The sequence below is a fragment of the Mercenaria mercenaria genome, chromosome 9 (assembly GCF_021730395.1).
Source record: "Mercenaria mercenaria strain notata chromosome 9, MADL_Memer_1, whole genome shotgun sequence".
NCBI lineage: Eukaryota > Metazoa > Mollusca > Bivalvia > Venerida > Veneridae > Mercenaria > Mercenaria mercenaria.
In genome coordinates, this window is record NC_069369.1 from 85,442,548 (window position 1) to 85,467,176 (window position 24,629).

At 35.9% G+C, this 24,629-nt stretch overlaps 1 protein-coding gene across 1 annotated transcript; it reads left to right on the forward strand.

Annotated features, from left to right (window-relative positions):
- The first annotated feature begins 7,933 nt into the window (after positions 1-7,933).
- LOC128559623 (RING finger protein 37-like) lies at positions 7,934-24,619 on the forward strand. Its single transcript, XM_053551932.1, is given in 4 exon segments — positions 7,934-8,000; positions 19,174-19,206; positions 19,574-20,435; positions 20,438-24,619. Coding segments are annotated over 2 exon segments (1,686 nt in total). The 5' UTR covers positions 7,934-8,000; positions 19,174-19,206; positions 19,574-19,893; the 3' UTR covers positions 21,582-24,619.
- The last annotated feature ends 10 nt before the right edge of the window (positions 24,620-24,629 follow it).

A 24,629-nucleotide genomic window follows, 5' to 3' on the forward strand; every position in this document is an offset into this window, starting at 1 on the left:
AATTTTTCATCATAAACTTTTCATATCTTTTCCATACTTTAACTTTAGACTTGTTAGTAATTTTAGAAATAATGGAAGTAATAAGTGACGTATTCTAATCATGTGACGTATGAACTTAGTAGCACATAATATTTTGTATAAGTAGCACGTATTATTTATGGGAGCCTATGGAGGTATGGTGTACCCAAAGGAGCAGTTTTATGCCCTTACTTATTTGTTTTGCTATGGTGCTTACCATATGTTATATATTTTAGCTTCTTCCACCAGACAACTTTTGCCTGGTGATGCTGTCACGACCCGGAAGTACAATACCCGAGGTTCATTTGTCTTCACTCGCCTGGATGTGATTTTCCCACCGCAGAGCTTTTGTCCCATCGTTGTGCCGTAATCTGCAAAGACGATGATTTTTGTGATCCACTGAAGTCAGCTCAGGGATGCAATCACCTACCATCATAGGGATCTAAAACGGAGTCAACTTATTCACGGTTTAAAGGGACTTTATTTGAAGATATTTTGTATTTTTGTGCTACTTAATGTTCAAAGTTAACGGAAACATCTGTGTCAACGAACAGTCAGTGTTAGAACTTTACACTTCACAAAAGAGTTACTGAGCTCAGATTTTTTTCTTTCTTTCTTATAATAAGATTTTTGTTTCACTTTTCATTTATTCATTGTAAATAATATTTTTTTGTAAATAAATTTGTAAATATTGTAATGTGTGTAGTTATTGTCCCCGGTACGTCCATCCTGTCACAGCATATACTATCATAAAATACGAATTAGAAACTGAAAGTATAAACAGGGTCCCTACTATTTCATGCAAGAAATAAACCGTCGATTCCCTACGGAAATCACGGTTATCTGACGATTTTAAAATAAATATGAGATGAGACAGGAGGGGACTGTAGGTTGACTCCCGTCTGTCTGTCCGTCTGCAACAAAATGATCCTCTGATTTTTTAAAAAAAAAACTATTTCACCCGCAAGTATCCTGCGAATAAACGTATAAACAGAAAATGATAACGAAAACATTACCGGGAAAGTCGATTAAGTCCTTATTAGTAATTCAGAGTTTACTTCATGGTGAACCAGTCAACATGATTCAAAAGTAGTACAACTATTTTGTCACGAATGGCCTAATGGTTTAACTACCCGAGTCCCCCTTCCTCAATAATAACATAAACATGTTATCGTTATAAATACCGTGCGCGAGTAGTACAGCCGTCGTTATTACTACCTGTCAAGATTTACTGCTATTTCTCAGGTTAGAAATAATTTACATTTGATAGTGATAACACGTCAGGAATCTGTCCTTGCGGATTTGACCTGGTGACCTAGTTTTTGAGCCCTGATTACCCAATATCAAACTCGTCCAAGATTCTATTGATGGTAACATTATGACCAAGTTTCATTAAGATTGGACCAAAAGTGTGACCTCTCAGTGTTAACAGTCAAATTGTTGACGACGGACGAGGACGACGCACACAGGGTGATCACAAAAGCTCACCTTGAGCACTTCTTGAGCAGGTTAGGTTTTCCTCTAATGGCACTTCTGCTTGTAAAATGGGAACTTATTTCATTCGCAGAATGTATTTTCAGTAAAATAAGACAGGTTTCATGTTAAAGTTCGTGAGTTTATGGCAAATACAAAGACAAAACTAAAATAATGCTGTTTACTGTGCGACGCTATCAAGAAAGCGATTCACAAAGGATTAGTAGATTCAGTCTGTCGCCGTTTCACTCCAGATCACCCCATTCACTGTTCATATTTTCACATCTTATTAACACGCCATGTACCCGGATAATCTTAACTCTGTTCAGTGACCCTAACTCAGTGCCAACATGGCGGATGTAAAGCCGATACAACTTTGTTTTCTGTGTAATTACGATGTATAAAGGAATGTTTCTGTTGTTAAATCTATATACATTGATCAAGTGTATATTTATTTCAAAATGTATCATGTTAAATATATCAACCCTTGTGATTTCAGGTGGAAAAACGACGAACAAGGCAACTTTTTCAATGAAAACTTTTACAAAAAATCTTTAAAAATACTTCTATGCTTTTGATGCCTCGACTATTTTGTTGTTTGAAAGCAAAGATATACTGCTTTATAGGCCCGTTTACACTATGTTGTTAACCCACTGCATGCTGACACAATACATATTCAAATGTACTGACAGCGAGAAAAGGGATAAAAAGCTAACTTTGATTTGATAAAAACCGAACTCAGTTTACATGAGGAATGGATAAAAACCTAACTTACACGAAAATGTGTGACGGATAAACACCTAACTGGCTAATATTCTATAGAAATGAATGAGTTCACATGTACATGGTCTGATTATTGTAAACATTATAAGCGGTATTGTCTTCAAACTTTGTCATTAATTTTACAAGATGTTATATGTATGCCCACTACAGTCAAATATATTTTCATAATTTTAATATTATGCAAATAGCAATGTTTGGAATAGTCTGGATAAACCCTAAGAAATAACTCAGTATAAAAGTCAAAATTATTGTATTTACATAAGAAATTATTTAATACCACCGATGTTCGAAGTTCTGTAGTACCCAACCCCCCCCCCCCCCCCCCCCCCCCCCCACACACACACACTGTTTCAGAAGAATTGTGTTTGTTTCAAATCTTGTATATCGTATAGTGTAAGAGATTTTTATAGAGGTGCTAATGGAATATTTTTGATATTGTTTAAATGGGATTAGATTTATGATTAATTATTAAATATGATATTTTTCAGACGGTAAATAGGGAAGAAAAGTGTGTATGTGTTGTGCGGTAGGGGTGATGCATGGATTGACGGGACAGGGGTGTGGGTAACCTTACATTTTTCACTTGTCCGCGAACACTTAAAAATCTACTAGTCCATTGTCAAATTTCATTTGCTCTGATTTGTAATATTAAACCTTCATGAAAGCGCAAATAGACTAGAGATCGAGTTCTTTATTTAGGACAATGAAAAAAAAAGCATATCACAGTAACTGTGGTAAAAAATAAGCTGTTGAAATATTTGCCTTTTAACGTTTATGAAAGTCTGAAATCGCGTAAGCAGTGTTCGGGATCTTTTGAGGTCATGCCCAAAACACTGCCCACGCAATTCTGCAAAGCCAGATGAATTCAGAGAAAGACTCTTAAAACGTTCCGACTTGTTTTAGTCATACTTGCGATCTCTGTGTGCTTTTGATTTTAATTTGGCTGACTACTGGGTCAAATATTTCCTTTGACAGTGACTTATTGTCTTAGCAGTTAGAATTCTACTTACAAACTTGTCATAATGCTTTTTTTTAAGTTGTTTACGTTTCTGATGTCTTTAAATGTCCTTTTAGTTCTCTGTGTGTAACCCTTGTTTTCCTTTTTTAGTTTTAGTTACAGACTGCTATATGCTGATGATGCAAATATTGTTCTTCGGCTACTTTAAGTAGTTCTTATGTTCCCTTTAGCATGTATATGAATTCTTCTTTAATGTTTTTTTTAATGCATGTTGTACAATGTGACTCTTCTTATTTTTGTGTAGTGTCAGATAATTTTTTATGTTGCTTTAAATGTGCTAAATCTATATGTGGTAAATTACCTTTTTCCTTTTATTTGCTAGTACATATTTGCTATTTTGTTTTAATGCGCTGTAACATGTATGATTTGTGATTTGTTACTTATCTACTTAGAGCCAGATGCTTTATTTGCTTTAATGTGCTTTAACATATTTGCATTTTATCACAGCTGTTTTACTTATGTTGAGCTTATTTACATGTGTTTGTCGGAAAATAGCTTTAAGCTAGGGTTATATGTTTATACTTTTCCGACGTTAAATAAATCTTCTTGTATCTAAATCTTCTCTGATATTTTATCATAGTTACCGAGTTACATTGTGCGCGAGACCAAGTCAAAGAACCCATTATCTTTATCACCTCCATACACTTGAAGCAACACACACTCTAAATGATATTTTATGTTTTCTTATTTTATACCTGAAAAAGTATGCTTGTCCACGGACACACAGAATGAAAAATGCACTTGTCCGCCGGCAAAAAAACAAGAGTCGGATAAGTTGGACATAGGAATACCACATCCCTTCAGGGGTGGGTAGATCAAAGAACTTCGATCATCAGCAGTCCATAAAAAAGCACAGACGAACAGCCATTTTCGTTTGGTTAGGTGTTTATCCATTCTAAGTTCATATTTATCCAGCACTGTTTCCTATACCAGTTAGGAATTATCCTCAAATTTAAACCCACCTCATAATCAATACATTTTTTAAGCTATAAAAATCAATTTCAAACTTTGATACTGTTAAACATTGTCAAAGAGATATTTATGGAACTAATACATTTAATAAGTAAGGTCTTATTGCAATTTCTGGTACTTTAAAACAGTTAGAAACATAAAACATGTTCATTTTGAAGACTTTTTTGAGTACATTTTAATGAATTCCGGCCACATAATGTGACACTTCGATTGGAATATTTAGTACACAAGACATTTTATCAATACAGGATATTATGACTATCAAAAGTTTTACGCTAACATTGCATACTCACATAAAAACATGAAAAAAGACAAGGAAATAAACTACATACATCGTCTTTCTGTCAGCCATGTTGGCACTGAACAGAGTTAGGATTATCCGGGTACATGGCGTGATTAATTGTAGTTGCGATTATATACTGGTTTCAATGGTTTGAAATTCTAGAAAGTATAGAATTGTATGCGACACATTGTCTAATTATGGTCTCATGATGGTGAACATTTGTGCCAAGTTACTTCAAAATCCCTTAATGCATAAAGAAGTTACGGCACTGACACAAAAAAAGCAGACCATGTTTCACCTTTAGGTGTTACTTTAAAAAGAAAAAGGAAAATAATAAGATGGACATTAAGAACATATTGCCGATGTTTGTACGTAATCTTTGAGAGAGGTAGGTGTAATAGCATTGAAGTAATTGCACAACCAAATATATGAGGACACATATACAAACAGACCGAACAGACAGACCGCATGTTGACTGCTATATTCCACCCTCCTTCAAACTTTGTTTGCGGGTTATAATTATGAAGAAGTACTACAGGACCATAGGAAACGCCGATATTTTATAAAGAAGTCACTCACAAACAGGCATACAGTCTTTCTACGAAACTCGTAAGGACTTGTACAGTATTTAAGCAAGCACGCATACATCTACATCTACATCTACATCTTTCACCCAACCGTCGATTTCCGACTATCACTGGGCGGCGCTGTCAGAGAAACAGTTGTTAAAGAACTGATATGTTACAATGTTAAAAGAATAAAAGCTAAAAAAGACAGTATGCTACAGTTAAAATGGGACAGAGGCAACAGAATTACATACTGACCACCGCCAGCCTCTCTCTAAAGATACTGAGACTGGGGCTAGATTTAACATGAGTTGGTAGGGAGTTCCAGAGTCGGATGGTCCTAGGGAAGTAGGAGTTTAGAAAAGTACTGAGTGTGAGACATGGGGATTAAGTAATTTAGGTTTCTAGTTGGAATAAGATGAGATTGGTCGACTGCAACTGTCTGGGTCCTTATTTTATAAAACATTACTAATGAATTGTGTAACCTTCTATTTTGGGAGTGTATTCCATTCTAAGGTTTTCAGCATTTGTGTAACACTACTGGTGTAACTGTAGTCATACATGACGTACCTAGCAGCTGACCTTTGGACATTTTCGACTTTGCTAGTGAGGGTTTTTTGCCAAGGATGCCAGACGCTTGAAACAGTACTCAAGTTGAGGGCGGACATAGGTTTTTATAGGCAGCAATTTTGACCTTTTTATTATCAGTTTTGACATTTCGTTGTATGAAGCGAAGAGTGGAAGTTGCTTTGGAAGTGATACTGTCAATGTGTTTGGCCCAGTTTAGATCTTTGGAAATGGTTATGCCTAAGTATTTAGCTGCCTCACAAGTTTTTAACTCTATGTTGTGAAGTTTGTAGGGGTAGACTACAGGATTTTCTTTCTAAAAATTCTAAGGATTTCCCACACTTGTCCGGGTTGAACTCCATGGACCATGTCTTCTCCCAGGTTTCTAAGCTAATCAGGTCTTGTTGCAGAGATATACTATCTGAAATGGAGTTGATGGTAAGGTATAATATGGTGTATCTGCAAACATTCTTGCGTTACATTTGACGGAATCTGGTAAGTCATTGATATATACCAGGAAGAGACATGGCCCAAGAACAGACCCCTGGGGGAAATCCGACAGTACAGGAAGTTCACTGGAAAAATGACCATCAACAGCGACTTTCTGGAGCGGTTGGACAGGAAAGATTTGACCCATTTGGTAATTTGTGGGTTGACACCAAGGCTTTGTAGTTTATAAATTAGTCTAATGTGATCGACCTTGTCAAACGCCTTGGAGAAGTCCATGACAATAACATCTGTTTGTTGACCCTGTTCAGTGTTATTGTAAAGTTCCTGAGTGAATTAATGAGCTGAGTCTCACAACTGTGACCTGATCTAAAGCCGTGCTGGAACTGGCTAAGTAGCTTATGCTTGTCAAAATAGGTCATAAGATTGGAAACAACAATGTGTTCAAGGAGTTTGGAAGCAATGCAAGTTAGGGAAATTGGGCGATAGTTACTAGGTTTAGACTTGGGACCTTTTTTAAATACGGGGGCTACGGTGGCTTTTTTCCAATCACTGGGTACTAGGCCAGATTCGAGAGATAACCTGTATATATGGCAAGTACAGGAGCAATTTCATGGTGGAGTTCTTTTAGGATGCGTGGGGATAATTCATCAGGTCCTGAGGCTTTATGTGGGGATAGGCCATAGAGCAGTTTTTTCCACACCTTCAGTGGTGACCTGAAACTTATCATCATGGAGACTGGGGATGAGAGGACGTTGGAACATATATGCTTCAGACTAAGGGGCTGGGGAGGGGAAAAGACAGATTCAAATTGTTTGTTTAAGATAGTAGCTTTTGGATGGGGTCTGTGTAGGTAAGACCATCTGATTTAAGGGGGCAATGCCGACATTTTCTTTTTTGTTGTGCTTGATTTAAGCTGTAAAACTTTTTTTTTACCAGGTTGTGAGTCATGGTCAAATATGACACTTTCCATATATGACCAGTATTGGGCTCTTATTTGCTTCTGGATAGAAGACTTAAGGGATTTGAATCTTTGTTGGCGGGCTGAGGAGGGAGATTTGTGTAGTTTCTGGTACAGTTTATCACGCTTATGTATAAGCCTGATAATTCTCGGGGTTAACCATGGCAAGTCGGCAATCAGGAAATAACACCGAATCTTCTTTCATTGACGGGTATGAACATATTGGAGAATTTATCAATGATTTTATTTTATTTTACCAAACTAGTATTGTTTCTTCATCCATGAAACAGTGAAATTTACATGTAGGTCATTCTTCAAGCAAGAAAATAAGTACTTTTGACGCCGACAATGTATAATTCTGGACAAAATCAGTGATCAATCAAGTTTTTTGCTATAATTCTACCTGTCATCAGACTAACACATTATATACAGAAACAAATCATGTTCAGCTTCCAATAAAATATAAATATACATACCTTCAAAGCAAATCAGTCACTTTAAAATGTTATTTTTTAACTTTTAGCTGTCAGTTTATTGTTTTGATCACTCGCAAGAGGAAGAGGGGGCTACAGTCGTTTATAGGGTGTGAGTAAGTTGTGTGTGTTGTGTTAAGCAATGCAAACAACCGCGAATGATTTAACTGACTATTCAACTCAGCTATATACCAACTGAAATTTGCACGAAATAATCGTGCAACCAACACTTCAATAACTTTTCAATACAGTAAAATCTCGATTACTTTAAACCTAGAATAAATACATGTAATATTACTATCCTTTTTGGTCTTTTCTAATACTTCGTTGTGTTTTATTTTCCTTTAGGTATAAAACATTTCTTTGGCTCACAATTACTTCGTACTCAAAAGTAAGAATTAAAAGAAGTAAATGTTACTTCTTTCAATAGGTCTGTTAGGTAAAGTTACACAGAAATGTTTTGTAAATTTAAATCAGCGTAAAATTATGTAACATTAACAAGAAATGTGTGTTTTCTTTAATTATGTCAAGTATTTTTAATTTCATGTTTCGTCCTCATTATCGTTCGTTCTTTTGATTATGTGAGACTAATAAGTCTTTGTTTTTTACGAATTCACTATTCAGAGTTTATTCTGGTATATATGTGATGGGGAAATCTATTTTCTAAATGTCAAAACTTTGAAGGACCAAAATAATGGAGGATAAATCACAGTACACTAAAATTATTGGTTTTATCACTTGCACATAATTAGTTCAGGCTACCTAACTGACGCTATTTTTATAGTCTGATGGTCGCGTCCAGATCCGTAACAACATATAAACATCTCTGAGCTGAATTATTTTAGCTAGCACATAATTAGCTTGTATCAGATAGCCTGTTCCCCTATATTCACGCAGTATTAATGACTAGGAGTGCAGTAAGCAAGCAAATAAAAATACATCGTCATTTCGTTTAATAAATAATTTCAAATAATTTATAATGTATCGAAACGTACAAGTTTTGACCCAAAATATAGCTAAAACACTCCTGACAATCACATGTCAATATGTACACTTTCTATCATTTTGATTTTGTTTGTCCTTGGTATTTTTGCATTAAAGATGTTGTTGTAGTTGTAGAATTATTGTTAGGTTACATAACATTATATTTTTTTTATTTTCGGTACACTAATAGGGGTGTAACGATACATCGAAATATCGATGGATTGCGATACTGAGTGTCCCGATAGTATGCATCGATAGAAAAGTCACAATGGCCGATAGTTCCTTCAACAATCGATAGTTTCGATAGTTTTGAAATTTTAGTAAATACAAAAATAATTAATAATTCATAAATCAAGAAACAGAGCCAGCTTTCATTTGCACCTCGTTTGTTTAAATGACCTGTTAATCTTAAATGAGAAAAAGTACTATGGACATGGAGAAAGTAGGCTACTTGTATGATATAGCAAACTGTTTGGTAGGGCCCTTCATTTGGTGCTGGTACACCTTAGTCCGATCCGTCAATTTTCGTCTTTTTCAATGTTTTAGGTTATTAAACATGTTGATATTCGCTACAAAATGGCGGATTAGTTTGAGTATACCTTGCATAGGTCTATTGTTTTACTTATTGTTTCAAAGCCAAGGAAGGCAAGAAATAGAAAAAATGTTAAAAAATATTTAATGTTAGATTTATTTCTGCCCATTTCAGTTATACAAACATCTCAATGTGTATTAACAGCAATTATAAACAGTGTTGTATCTTACACTGTGTAATAATGCCAGTTGGTAGTTTTACTGTATAAAACATGGTGGCCGATAACTATTGCAATAGTATCCCAATAGTAACCTGCAATAGAATAGTATCGCAATAGTTTTTCAGCAATATCAGTAGTATTGCAATAGTCAAAATTGGCCTCAATATGTACCCCTATCAGCCGTTTTACATATAGTTCATTAGTCGATCGTATAGTGGATTTTATTTAGTACATAAAAACATGAGGTACAAAGTTCTTTAAATATGATTTATTCATTCCAAATCCCGAAATTATCCTGAATTAATTAATACATAAAAACTCTCTCTCTAGATGCACATTTAAAATAAATAATTCTATCTTTCTTAAATTAATTTATCCATAGTTCCAAAATAGTCCTTTAAAATAAAATAAGTTTAATAATAATTATTATAATTTAGAATCTTAAATGCCAAAACTGAGAGACACCCATCATCTTACAGCTCTGTTCGAAAGCTGAGGCGCTCCGCAGCTTAAGCGCTGCCTAGCTAAGGTGCTCTTCACATCCTAACCTACTAAGCATTCTAAACCCACATTTCAGTCTGTCAATGAGACAAGAGTTATATAGCAAAACCGTAAAGGATGATGTGTCAACTGCTGACCATTTCTCATGCCACCTTAGTGGAATTAGTATATAATATATTCTAACAAGGTAAATTTAAGGAAAGCTATCCAGTAACATCTTATAATAAGGATAGATATCTGCACGTCGAAAAGATACCATGGTGGAACTTGTCATGCTTTATCTAAACTTGCTGACCCTTAAATTAGTCTCGCCTTTACTATAGTCTAGCTACTTTAAAGAAAATGAATATGATTTCATGTTTAGAAAATAGTTAAAATCAAAATCTTATTAATTACAATAACGATACAGTCATAGTTTTATAAATAGTCACCCCTATACACTAAGGAATACTGTGTCTATATGTAAAAATATTCGTTTAATTATAACAATGTTGGTAAAATTATTTGAAATTTTCTGCACCCAGTATTTGACAGTTTACTCCATTTTGACAGTCTGCACACCTGAAAGAGCTGTCCCTTCCCAGAACCCTGACGTAATTTGGCGGTATGTAAGCACTAAATCTTGTTCGTTTCAGAAATTATGGTACCGAGGCAGGGATCGAATTTAGCGGTCGCTAACTCGCAAAATTCAAGTAAGAACAAAAAACTGCATGTAAATCATGGCACTCGAATATTTTCGCGATCACGTTCGAAAATCAGGGAATTCGCTCAAACTGTCGTTTTCTCTTTTAAAACTCCTTTGGGGCAGTTTATTTACCGATAATCACATGACTGCTTGTAGACGCTTGTCGCTTTATACAATAGTAATTATCGGAAATCTAAGTAAGCGTTTAGGCAATATTTTTTTTCATTTTGGTCTGTAATTTGCAAAGTTCTGTGAAATGGAGAGGAAAATAACATGTTTCTTGGTGCTAAAAGGCCCACGGAGATTTAGCTAGCAAAACTAGGGGCAGTGACCTGAGAAAAACTTAAAACTTCAACGTCCAGCCAAAAGTTCAAAGAATCATTGAGTACTTTGGTTCGTATCGTACTTTCAAAACCAGAAAGTCCCCGGCCTGTCCGGACCGTGAACTTTTATATGAAACCAAACAACAACAAAACAACTTAATAAATTTAGCACGTAAACAGCTTTTAAATAATTGCTAGTGGAACCCATCATTTTGCTAGTGGAAAAATATGGCACTAGCAAAAATTTGCTAGTGGAAAAATATGGCACGAGACGGGAAATAAAGGGAAGCGGGGCATTGTGGGATCGTCGTTCATCCGAATCGGGTCTATCTATAACAGACGACTTAAACAAATCTTGGTTCAACTGGATAGAAATTTAAGTATTTCAACAATTTGAAAGCAAAATCACCAAAATTCTATGCATTCTGGATCAACTGATGAAAATGAAAGTTGGATGTTAGTAAACAATGTTCAGATGGCACTGCAGTGCAAAACGGAAGTACCGTGAAAATACCAATGACGCGACAATACCGCGGACGACTATATATGCGGTAAACGTTATAATTTTGTGTACAGTACATACCAACGAGCTATAAAAATAAATAGATCAGCAACTTAAAAGGCATATAGAGCAAATCTTGCCAACACCACCTGGGAACTGACATAGATCTCGTTTTACTGGTGTGTTTTATATTGTGACGGTCAAACTTTAACGCGGTGGCTGCAAATGTCAGAAATTTTATAAAAAGCCACTCAGCGACAGTAAGCTTGTCTACCAGTGTATGAAACAGACAGCAGAGAAAATTTGTGTTGTGAAAAACTCTAATATGAAATAAGGCAGCTCTAGCCTCAAAGCGAGCTCAAAGAAATCAGGTTATATATCATTTATATGTAACAAAGAAACTATTCACTACTCAAAAGAATTCGCGAGAACCTATTCACTTAATGAAAAGTCTACATTTACAGTCATTATACCTGTAACAGCAAATATCATACTTTGCAAAATTTACGGGAAGCCGGTGTCACGGTGATGTCATTACCTAGTCGCCGCGTTCTCATGGCCTTGGTTAGTAATGACTTATTAGCTCGACTATTCGAAGAATAAGTAGAGCTGTCCTACTCACAAAGGCGTCGGCGTCGGCGTCACACCTTGGTTAAGTTTTTCGTACCAGTCCACTTTTTGGCAGTCTTTTGAGATAAAGCTTCGAAACTTTCAACACTTGATTACCATCACCATGGCCAGTTATAGGCAAGAGCACATAACTCTATCAAGGATTTTGGCTGAATTATTGCCCTTTTTGACTTAGAAATCTTGGTTAAGTTTTTCGTACCAGTTCATATTTTGGCAAAGTCTTTTGAGATAAAGCTTTGAAACTTTCAACACTTGTTTTCCATCATGACCAGTTATAGGCAAATGTACATAACTCCATCAAGAATTTTGGCTGAATTATTGCCCTTTTTGACTTAGAAATCTTGGTTAAGTTTTTCGTACCAGTTCATATTTTGACAAAGTCTTTTGAGATAAAGCTTTGAAACATTCAACACTTGTTAACCATCACCATGTCCAGTTATAGGCAAGAGCACATAACTCCATCAAGGATTTTGGCTGAATTATGGCCCCTTTTGACTTAGAAATCTTGGGAAATATTTCGTACCAGTTCATATTTTGACAAAGTCTTGTAAGATAAAGCTTTGAAACTTTAAACACCTGTTTACCATTGCCATGTCCAGTTATAGGCAAGAGTACATAACTCCATCAAGGGTATTGGCTGAATTATGGCCCCTTTTGACTTAGAAATCTTGGTTAAGTTTTCCGTACCAGTTCATATTTTTTAGCTCGACTATTCGAAGAATAAGTAGAGCTATCCTACTCACCATGGCGTTGGCGTCGGCGTCACACCTTGGTTAAGTTTTTCATACCAGTCCACTTTTTGACAAAGTCTTTTGAGATAAAGCTTCGAAACTTCCAACACTTGATTACCATCACCATGGCCAGTTATAGGCAAGAGCACATAACTCCATCAAGGATTTTGGCTGAATTATTGCCCTTTTTGACTTAGAAATCTTGGTTAAGTTTTTCGTACCAGTTCATATTTTGGCAAAGTCTTTTGAGATTAAGCTTTGAAACTTTCAACACTTGTTTACTATCACCATGACCAGTTATAGGCAAATGTACATAACTCCATCAAGGATTTTGGCTGAATTATGGCCCCTCTCTACTTAAAAATCTTTTATTAAAATAAGTTTTTCGTACCAGTTTATATTTTGTGTAAAGTGTTTGACATATGGCTTTGAAACTTTTATCACTTATTCAGTATGATAGTCTATATCTGTAGGAAAGAGTACATAACTCTATCATCTATTTTGGCTGAATAGCAGCTCTTTTTGGACTTGGAAATCTGTTCTGTTTTTATACAAGTCTATGTTTTGTCAAAACTATTTGACATATAGCTTTTAAACTTTGAACACTTGTTTATCATTATGATTTCCATCTGTAGGCAAGAGTACATAACTCTGACAACTATTTTGGCTGAATTATGGCCCTTTTTGGACTTTGAAATTGGTTCACACATTGCCATTTAGTGCAAGACTTATCGAAATCCACAAATACTGGAACATTGTCTAATCTATTTTTTTCTTTTGTCTGAATATCTATGTTAATATTTTGACCCCATTATTCAATCAGTTCTTCAAATAGTCGAGCGTGCTGTCATCAGACAGCTCCTGTTTTCCATTTCCTGGCCAATGTTTGATCTTTTAAAAGAAAATAATATTTTTTTCAAACAACTGGAAACCTTTCTTGCATGATTTTTGTGTGATGAATAATTTTCAGCAGTCGAATGAAGTTCTGTTTTCACTGCGAAGAGAACTACTTCCTATCCGCCAAATATAGTAAATTCATGACGTCATTTAAATGGGAAACCCCGGCCTCACGTACTGCGTACTCAAGCTGTGTGAACAAAACGGCAAATGAAATTTACCAGATAATATTTAGAATATTTTTTTCAAAATAACTGAATACTGTTTTGACTGATTTAAAGTCATACATTATTTATGTAAGATTGATTAGTCGAAACACATTCTGTATTCGCTGTGGAGTAAACTAATTTGCCGCGGAGAGAAGTACTTCCTGTAAGGGACCTGTCCGCTAGGGTGCGCTTTTTAGCTCACCTGTCACATAGTGACAAGGTGAGCTTTTGTGATCACGCAGCGTCCGTCCGTCCGTCCGTAAACTTTTGCTTGTGACCACTCTAGATGTCACATTTTTTGTGGGATCTTTATGAAAGTTAGTCAGAATGTTCATCTTGATGATATCTAGGTCAAGTTCGAAACTGGGTCCTGTGCCAGCAAAAACTAGATCAGTAGGTCTAAAACTAGAAAAACCTTGTGACCTCTCTAGAGGCCGTAATTTTCAATGGATCTTCATGAAAATTGGTCAGAATGTTCACCTTGATGATATCTAGGTCAAGTTCGAAACTGGGTCACGTGCTGTCAAAAACTAGGTCAGTAGGTGTAAAAATAGAAAAACCTTGTGACCTCTCTAGAGGCCATATTTTTCAATGGATCTTCATGAAAATTGGTCAGAATTTTTATCTTGATAATATATAGGTCAAGTTCAAAACTGGGTCACATGAGCTCAAAAACTAGGTCACTATGTCAAATAATAGAAAAAACGACGTCATACTCAAAAATGGGTCATGTGGGAAGAGGTGAGCGATTCATCATGGTCCTCTTCTTTATATAACTTCAGAGGAAACTTTTAAAATCCATCACCAAGTGTGAAAGTATACTTGCGTTAGGCCTAAAAAAAAATTCTTTGTTTCCGGTAACATGCTCAAAAAAATTAGGGTAGGTAGGTCGGAAAATTTTTTTTTTTGAAATTATTTTTATTAAGGGAGACTTTTCGGAAATTATTTTTGTCAAAAAATGAGTACAAATAAGGCGGTTATGCCTTTAGAGCATCAGTAAGTTGATTTCTAACATCACTGGCCACATTTAAAGCATAAAAAGTGCAGTTTTGTAACTTTTTGTTAAAAAGTTGAAAAAAAATTCTCCAAGGCCATAAAAACATTTAGGGTCGGGCCAGAAATTTAAGGTAGGTCGGGATACCGGAAACAAACATTTTTTTTTTTTACACCTTACCGTAAAGCTCGATTCTCGAGCTCGCTATAATGATAATGGTGTCTTTTTAATGTTATTAGTATTTTCTACACAGGGAAGGAATGAATGTATGATTGGAAGTCAGAGAAATCAGTTATCGTTTGAAAATTGGACCCGATTCGATTTATTACATGCTGGCCATATCACTAGTGTAATACTTTAATAAGCGTCTGTTGATTTGAGTGATCAAGTCAGCAAACGCTTCATTAAGATAATGCACTGACATGAGCTTAAGTGAGATTATGTCCTGTTGCCATTCTTTGTATATTTGGCTTACCTGAGCAATGCTCAGGTGAGTTATTGTGAATGCTCGATGTCCGGCGTCTGTCTGTCGTCTGTCAACATTTAGCTTGTGTATGCGATAGAGGCTGTATTTTTCAATTGATTTTCATGAAATTTGGTCAGAATGATAACCTTGATGAAATCTAGGCCAAGTTTGAAAATGGATCATCTGGGGTCAAGAACTAGGTCACTAGGTCAAATCAAAGAAAAACCTTGTGTATGCGATAGAGGCTGTATTTTTCAATTGATCTTCATGAATTTTTGTCAGAGTGATTACCTTGATGAAATCTAGGCCAAGTTTAAAAATGGGTCATCTTGGATTAAAAACTAGGTTGTTAGGTCAAATCAAAGAAAAACCTTGTGTATGCGATAGAGGCTGTATTTTACAACTGGTCGTCATGAAATTTTGTCAGAATTATTACCTTGATAAAATCTAGGTCAAGTTTTAATATGGATCATCTGGGATCAAAAACTAGGTCACTAGGTCATATCAAAGAAAATACTTGTTTAAACTCAAGAGACCACATTTTTGGTCCGATCCTAATGAAAACTGGCCAGAATATTTGTTTCCATGAAATCACTAGGTCAAACATGTTTAAACTGTTATGGTGTGTATTTCAGGTGAGCGACCTAGGGTCATTTTTATGCCCCCGAAGGGAGGCATATAGTTTTTGAACCGTCTGTCTGTCTGTCGGTCTGTCCGCAATTTTCTTGTCCGGTCCATATCTTTGTCATCGATGGATGGATTTTCAAATAACTTGGCATGAATGTGTACCACAGTAAGACGACGTGCAGTGCGCAAGACCCAGGTCCGTAGCTCAAAGGTCAAGGTCACACTTAGACATTAAAGGATAGTGCATTGATGGGCGTGTCCGGTCCATATCTTTGTCATCGATGGATGGATTTTCAAATAACTTGGCATGAATGTGTACCACAGTAAGACGACGTGCAGTGCGCAAGACCCAGGTCCGTAGCTCAAAGGTCAAGGTCACACTTAGACGTTAAAGGATAGTGCATTGATGGGCGTGTCCGGTCCATATCTTTGTCATCGATGGATGGATTTTCAAATAACTTGGCATTAATGTGTACCACAGTAAGACGACGTGCAGTGCGCAAGACCCAGGTCCGTAGCTCAAAGGTCAAGGTCACACTTAGACGTTAAAGGATAGTGCATTGATGGGCGTGTCCGGTCCATATCTTGGTCATCGATGGATGGATTTTCAAATAACTTGGCATTAATGTGTACCACAGTAAGACGACGTGCAGTGCGCAAGACCCAGGTCCGTAGCTCAAAGGTCAAGGTCACACTTAGACGTTAAAGGATAGTGCATTGATGGGCGTGTCCGGTCCATATCTTTGTCATTCATGCATGGATTTTAAAATAACTATGCATGAATGTGTGACACAGTAAGACGATGTGTCGCGCGCAAGACCCAGCTCCATAGGTCAAAGGTCCTAAACTCTAACATCGGCCATAACTATTCATTCAAAGGGGGCATGTGTCATCCTATGGAGACAGCTCTTGTTTGAACTTGTTTCCAGTTTAATTCTGGAAATAAATCGCCAAAGACTTATTTAGAAAAGGAATTGTTTAATTTGACCATTCATTTTTTAAAGACACTGATTTGACTCACCTTTTTGGGGTTTTATCGTTTGTCCATGTACTGGTAAAATTTGGCAGTGACAGTAGCGCGTGCGAAGCATGGAAGGACATGGGCAGCCAGTACGTTGTTTACATGTGCAACATTCTGTAAAATTTTCAAGAAGGGCCCACCTGAAATGTCAAAAAGACCAGATGATCTAAACTGTGGCAGATTTTTACACGGGTTAGTAAAATAGGATGAAATATGTCCTCTGTACTGGTCAGGTCTGTCTATAGCATGTAAAGCGTCAGCAGCGATTCGGAAAGTGATTCAGCTACTCCTGAGGGTCATATTCTAATCTTTAACCTAGCCTAGTTAAATTTTCAACTCGTCCAGGCTAGGAGAGGTCATATCTTTCGATGTTCAAATGATTTTGAAAAACTGACATCAGCGACTACAGAAGTGTGACATTTGAATCAGTTTTATTTTCTCATTCAGTAAATACAAAATGTCTGTCAGATTCAAAATTCAACATTTCAAAGTAAGGCAGATTATTGATCCCAGAGGGATTCACTAGCAGCAGAGGGGTACAGTAATTGCTGTTAGTAGAATGAACAGAATGATGCTGTTTTTCTCAGTCTAAATGTCCATGCATTTGCTACCTGTTAACTGATTTATATAGTAGTAGCACAACACTACCTAGTCCTAGCTTCTACTCTGTCTACACAGCTGATCATGTATACATGTGTTGACATGCTGCTGTTTGAATTGGTCACAACCAGGGATGCAGACAAGAGAATATCGATGTTTATAAAAACTGCTAGAAAGAAGGATTGTAAAAAGGAATAGGATGTAGCAAACTGGAAAACAATTCAATTTAGGATACTAAACTAAAGGTTATCTTGAGTCATGCTTTTGGAAACGATGTTGAATTCCATGAATCATCATTGCAAGTGCATGGCGCGATTGGTGCCTGAATTTCATGGACGATGTTATTCTTTTAATGGGACAAATTTCATTGAGGAGACCATAAGGAGACATTTATGACCTATGTTCATGAAACTTGGTCTGAATGTTTATCCTGATGATTCCTAGGCCGAGTTGGAAACTGGGTCATGTGGGGTCAAAAACTAGGTCACCAGCTCAAATCAAAGGAAGAGCTTGTTAACACTGTAGAGGCTACATTTATGACCCTGTCTTCATGAAACTTGCTCAGAATGTTTATCTTGATGATTCCTAGGCTAAGATGGAAACTGGGTCATGTGGGGTCAAAAGCTAGGTCACCAGCTCAAATCAAAGGAAAAGCTTGTTAGCACCGTAGAGGCCACATTTATGACCCTGTCTTCATGAAACTTGGTCAGAATGTTCATCTTGATGATTCTAAGGCCAAGTTTAACAGATGAGCGATATATATAGGGTCATCATGACCCTCTTGTTATTCATGTAGATTCCAGAAAAAGCGAATGTTTTTGGTTCTTTTCAACAGTGTTTCATTTAATTACAAATTTTGCCAATGATAACTGGAATCAGCGAAATTTGATGAGTGCAAAATTGTTACACATGACATTTAATTAATTATTCTTCATAAGCATTGGTGGCTGGAATGCAGGAATTTGTATATTTGACCTGAAGTGACTTAAATAAAAACAAACACGATGCAGTTTTTATCACGAAAAGTCTGAAGTATGACCATTTTACAGTCGTTGTACATTTCAGTACATAGTTCCTCAAGGAATTAAATATTGATACTTGTATATCCAAAATCTGGCCAGGCCTGGCTCGAACTTTGCAACAATGGGCTTATCTGGCCAGGCCAGAGATTAGACTTGACCCCCTATTGGGCCTTGGTCAAATGGCAGCATGTCAATACATTTGATAAACTTTAAAAAAGTTGGAAAAGAAAGATATGACTCATATGAGGCTATCTTATAATATGTGGCAGCATTGGCCAAGGTATGTTATTTGCATGACTGAGTCTGTTGTGTATTGAGGGCTATTCAACTCATGCTGGCACCTTCGGCATCATACCTAAGATACAGTTTGTATGCAAGTCCATATCTCAGTAACCATTGCATATATTGTATTGAAACTTTACACAAGGCTTCCTAGTCATCAAATCTACTGGAATGGTCAAGTTAGATAATACTTGCTTGAATTTAATTCAAGTTTTGGCCTTTTCAGACTGTCACTTAGTGCTTTGGTGGTAGTTTTTGTGTCCAACTATCAGGCTGTATATGACAGTTACAGTTACTGTATGTATTGTATTGAAACATCATATAGTTCTTCTTAGTCATCAGACTATGTAACCAAGTTAGATAACTCTTGATTTAATTTATTTCAGGTTATAGCCCTTTTTTGACTTGGAAAATTTGGTGTAAGTTTTTCATGCAACTAACTTTCAAGCTGTTACATTTATTTGACCAATACTTCATACAATGCTTCCCAGATATCGGACCTAATGAAAAACCCAGGTTAGATAACTCATGATTGCATTTGATTTAAATTATGGCCCTTTTTCAACTTAAAAACTTAGTTGAAGTTTTGCATTCAAGTTGTTATTATAATATTATTGCCATAATTAAATTTCAGTTTGTTAAAAATTGTAATAATATAACTCAGTTATATAAGGCTTGCCATCTTATTGCCCTTGTTTGACTTAGAAACTGTGGAATAGTCGAGTCTTGTTAAAGACAAAATTGATTTAAAGACTAATGTTAAAATGTTTATTTTTTATTTTTCAGAGTATGGGCAAAGCGTCTGCTTTTATCAGCAGCAATTTACTGATAATTAACCTACAAGCTATCTGCGAGATTTACTGTGCCCTTACCTGCTGCAACAGTGGTGATGAAATACTGAATACAGGATTGACAATGCATTTTGCTAAGGCACATCCATGGCTATCATCATCATGACCAGTTGTTAGATTTCATGCCATATTCAGGCACAGTTGACATATATAAACTTGATTTCAGTAGACATACACCCATCTTAGGAAATCTAGCTTTTATACAACAGTTAAAAAGCCTTTTTTTAGGAATTACTTCAAAGGAATTTGTGCATTATGTTGGTAGACTTGTGTGATCATAGAGCGCAGTCAAGGATTAAGACAGACAGAGTGTCATTTGACGGGTATGAGGTACAAAATCTTGTATCCAGTAACACAGAGGAGAAGAGGAAGGGATTCTTGTCTGACCATTTCATCAAACCACCAGTAAATGTAACTGTCCAGTTCCCTTGCAATGTTTCTATTTATAGAATTGTCATTGATCCAGTGATTGGTCAACAAAAGTCATGCGATTTAAAGATATTCACTGCATCTGAGAAAATGACAGACTCCTGGCTGTACAACAATGTTACTGATAAAAAAGTTCATACAGACGGGATCGTGTTTAATTATGTTGGAAGTGTGACTCAAGTTGACCCAACTGTTGTTTGTTTCATAAATAATCAGTTTAAAGAAAGAAATTTATGGAGGATTGAAAATATTCCTGATGTAAAAACTTATCCATGTATAGCACAGCTAAATACCAGGAAACCAGGGGACTGTTTAATGTTAGCCATGTTACTGTATGTCTTAATCGTAGTAAAGGTGGTAAATCTGTTGCATTAAAAAGACTCGAGATTTGGGGAATTCCCTCAGTGAAAGTACCCTACCCAGTACAGAATACACTGAGAAATGTGTTTATTGCAGCAACTAGAAAGACAGAAGACTTACAAAAAACTGTACCTCAGGATACTGGTTTGTCATCCAAATTAATTGTTGATAACTCATCAAATAATGCGAACAGAATTTTGATCGATGGAGTTTCAGTGCCAGATGATTTCATTGATCAAATTACATTTGAAATTATGACGGTTCCTGTCATGTTACCATGTGGCAGAAACGTTGATCAATCAACTCTTGAACGCTACGTGAACACAGAAGCATCGTGGGGTCGACCTCCAAGTGATCCATTTACTGCGGTTATCTTCAGTCCAGGCTCGGGTCCTGTCACTAATACATCACTCAAAGCAAGAATCGATCAGTTTGTTTTGAAACATTCACTGAACGTTCCTCAGACTTTAGGATATTCAGATGTTCATAAAGCTAAGAAACACACAATAGTTTCAAGCAAGCTAGTGTCCAGTCAACCAATATTTGAAAGCATGTGTAAATATTCAGTTCCTAAATTGTCAGAATGTACAACTAGTCAAAATATAACACATAGATCAGAACTAGACCAGGAGATCAGAGTGAGTAAAGATCAGACAAGATTTCCTAATGAAATTGAAACCGGTGTAAGTCCTGATACCTCTCTTCCTGGGAGTCTTAAAAGAAGACATTCTGATAGGAAATTACTTCAATCTAGGTCAAAAGACAAGCTCAGTGCAGGGGAAGACCGGTTGTGTATTGATTTAACTAGTGATGTAGAAATGACTAAAATTACTCCAACAAAAAAGCAAAAGGTGAAAAGTACTGACCATAATAGCAACCTTTCACGTAGTCTTGATAGTGCCTTATTATCTGCTCTGGGAAGTCTTCCATCATTTACAAAGAAATCTTCCCAACGGTCGTCAGTTGATACCAGTGACAGAGTTCTTTCATGCTCTAAATGTAGGTCTGATCTTACAAAATCTGATGTGATAAAGTACAAGACAACATGTGGTCACTTTATTTGCAGATCCTGCTTGGTTCTGGAAGCTACTTGTTTTTCATGCAATATTTGTTACAGTCAGTGTCAGTCAAGTCAGACTGTGAGAATGTTTTAGATCCGAATTCAAGGTTATTAGGCTCAGTTTGGGACCAGCCTTTGAACTACAATGTTCAGCTGATTGGGTGCTCTAGAGCACAATCTGAGAATTGACCAGTGGATGCGATCCTAGATTTCCAAATGCAGGGTCCAGAGTTATTACTGAGTTAGGAGTCCAGTCTGAAACAATAACATTTGAATTTTGATTGGCTGAACAGAGCACAAATTTGAAATCGACCAATGACAATGCTGCATTCTTAGGTTGGTCTCGAAACTCAGTTTAAATAACCTTGAACCCAGTTCTGTAATTTAAAGGCCTGACACATTATTCACATAGAACTATTAAATAATATATAATTGTTTTGTACATGTTGTAGAGCTCTTTGTTGTCACTGAGATTTTTGTAATGAAAAAGGCACATCCTATAGTTTCCATCGCTCATCTTTGCTCGCATAGGGTTTTTCCATTCAATTTGTAATTTAGGAAGCAGTAACTTGCTATGGCTTAGAACAGTCAGGGATGTAACTGTTTTAAGTTATGTAACCTATTTCAGGTACTTTTTCAAGCATTTTATAACCTGTATTAGTTATAAAATATAGTTAACTCAGGTAAGTTATTCAAAAAAAGTGTTTCTGCTGTTCTCACAGAGTGACCTTTAAAGTGAAATTAGTAGTAAACAGTGGTTAATCAAATTCTCTTTTAGTGGTATCATGACCTGATAAGCATAATGGGATGTTAAGAGATTTATAGCTTTAAAACTTTTGCGTAAAACTTTATCAGCCTTGCATAAAAAATTTTACTGCATAGCTGGAAAGATAAAAGGTCAAGGATTCAGGAAATATTTGCATTAGTCTCATTCAAAATGAGGAATTGGCACAGGAGGGGTTTGTAGTATTTTATGTTAACTGAAACAAGTTATGAAAGTATAAGCAATAACTCAAATGGGTTATAAACTACGATAAATTGAAACAGTTACACCTCTGACTGTAGAACAGTTGAGGCAGCTGTTTAAAGGAAAAATGGCTGATGAAAAACTAAGTGTATCAAAGTAAAAAAGAATCATTAACAGTGTGTTTAATTTTCTGTCCATGTCAAAGATATTTGAGACATGTCTATCTCACCCTGAGGTGCTATTTGCTTCAGTTTGAGAGAGACTTCTGAAATATATAGAAAGATGCCCATTTGGCTATAATCTATTTAGAACTTCAGATATATATGTTCAGTTGGAAAATTTATTAATCTTTTTGTAAAAGGGAGACAATAAGATTTTGACATATGCAGAAATTTGCACCGCAAGGTGTTGAACTTTTTGTCTCATTTGATAGATGTTGTTGTCAGCTAGTTACACAGAGGAATAGTCAGAGCTATTTTACTCATCCTGGTGTTGGCGTCAGCGTTATAGCTATCATTTAAAGGCATATAGCAACGAAACTTATTTTTTTCTTTTTTCTAGGTCAATAACCAACCTCACTTGGACAAGTACCTTAACTCTGACATGTATTTGGCCAAATTATGCCCCCTTTGGACATAGAAAATCCTGGTTAAAGTTTTGCATGCAAGTTACTATCTCCAAAACTAATGCAGATATTGAATTGAAACTTCACATGTGTCTTCTGGGTTATAAAACTAGGTGATAGCATCAAGTCCCAAAACTCGGATATGCATTTCGGCCAAATAATGCCCCCTTTTGGACTTAGAAAATCCTGGTTAAAGTTTCACATGCAAGTTACTATCTCAAAAACTAATGCAAATTCCTGGTATTGAATTGAAACTTTTCAAGTTTCTTTGGGTTTATAAAACTAGGTGATAGCAGTGGTTGGGAAAGAAATTTTGCAATGTGAAAAATCCCCTCTTAGCCCTGAAATTAATGGGGAATTTTCAAATTCAATGGAGCTTTTTAATTTCAGTAAAAAATATCAACAAAAAGTGCATAATCTGATGCATCCAAAACGCGTACTCTTTCTACCTCTAGATTCATTTTCAACATTTCAACTTACCGTAATTTTCTATAAAGAAATAGAGGAATGAAAATGTAATGCAATGCAGATCTTTTTTATTTACTGAATTACATTCGAAATCTAATTCATTCCGTTGCTACTGTTACGATAAATAAAATGTCAAACATAAAAACTTCGGCAACGTCAGCCATTTTTGTTACCGGTTGGAAGTTGTCCTGATAGTGGTCTTTTTCACCATGCTTTGCGCTATTCATTTCAAATGCAAATCAAACAAAAACTGCTCGTGACTAATACTTATAGATATACTTTTCTAACGATACCTGGCAGAAAATAAAATTCAAAATTTTTACTGGTTGAAATTGTCAATATATTTCTTATTTTTATCATTTCTCAGCAACTACGGAATGCAGAAAATCCAGCTGACCTGTGATGTAAAGAGATTTTTCTAACGAACATTTTGATTGGATCATTGCATGCAATCGTAAATTGAAACTCTGCAGAAAGTGATTTATTTTAGCATAGGTATCCGCAGAAAGTACCACTATGGCGCGTCATTGACTCGGTCTCGATTTAATGATATATTTTTTTTACCGATTTTTGCGACTTAAGTTTTTTTTTCTGCCAGGATTTTCGCACATTTTATGGGAATTTCAGTGGGTCTTTTTTGAACTGAATGTGTGAAATCGTGCATTGTGCCCTCCTTTCCCAACCACTGTTATAGCATCAAGTCCCATATCTCTGACATGTATTTTGCCAAATTATGTCCCCATTTGAACTTAAAAACTTCTAGTTGAAGTTTTGCATGCAAGTTACTATCTCCAAAACTAATGCAGAATCTGATACTGGATTAAAACTCTATAGATATTTTAACATTTAGGGTAATATTTTTGCTTCTGGGGAAACAATTTGAATAGTCGAGCATTGGTTATCTTACGGACAGCTCTTATTATTTAAAAAAATCTTTTTTTCTTCAGTTCGCATGTAAAACCAGGGTATTACTCTGATAATCATCAAAACTTGATTCCTTTATATGATTAAAAAATTGTTCAAATGTTGTGTAGCTTTTCAAACCAACAAATAAACACAGATGTTTACAGTATTTATTGTAT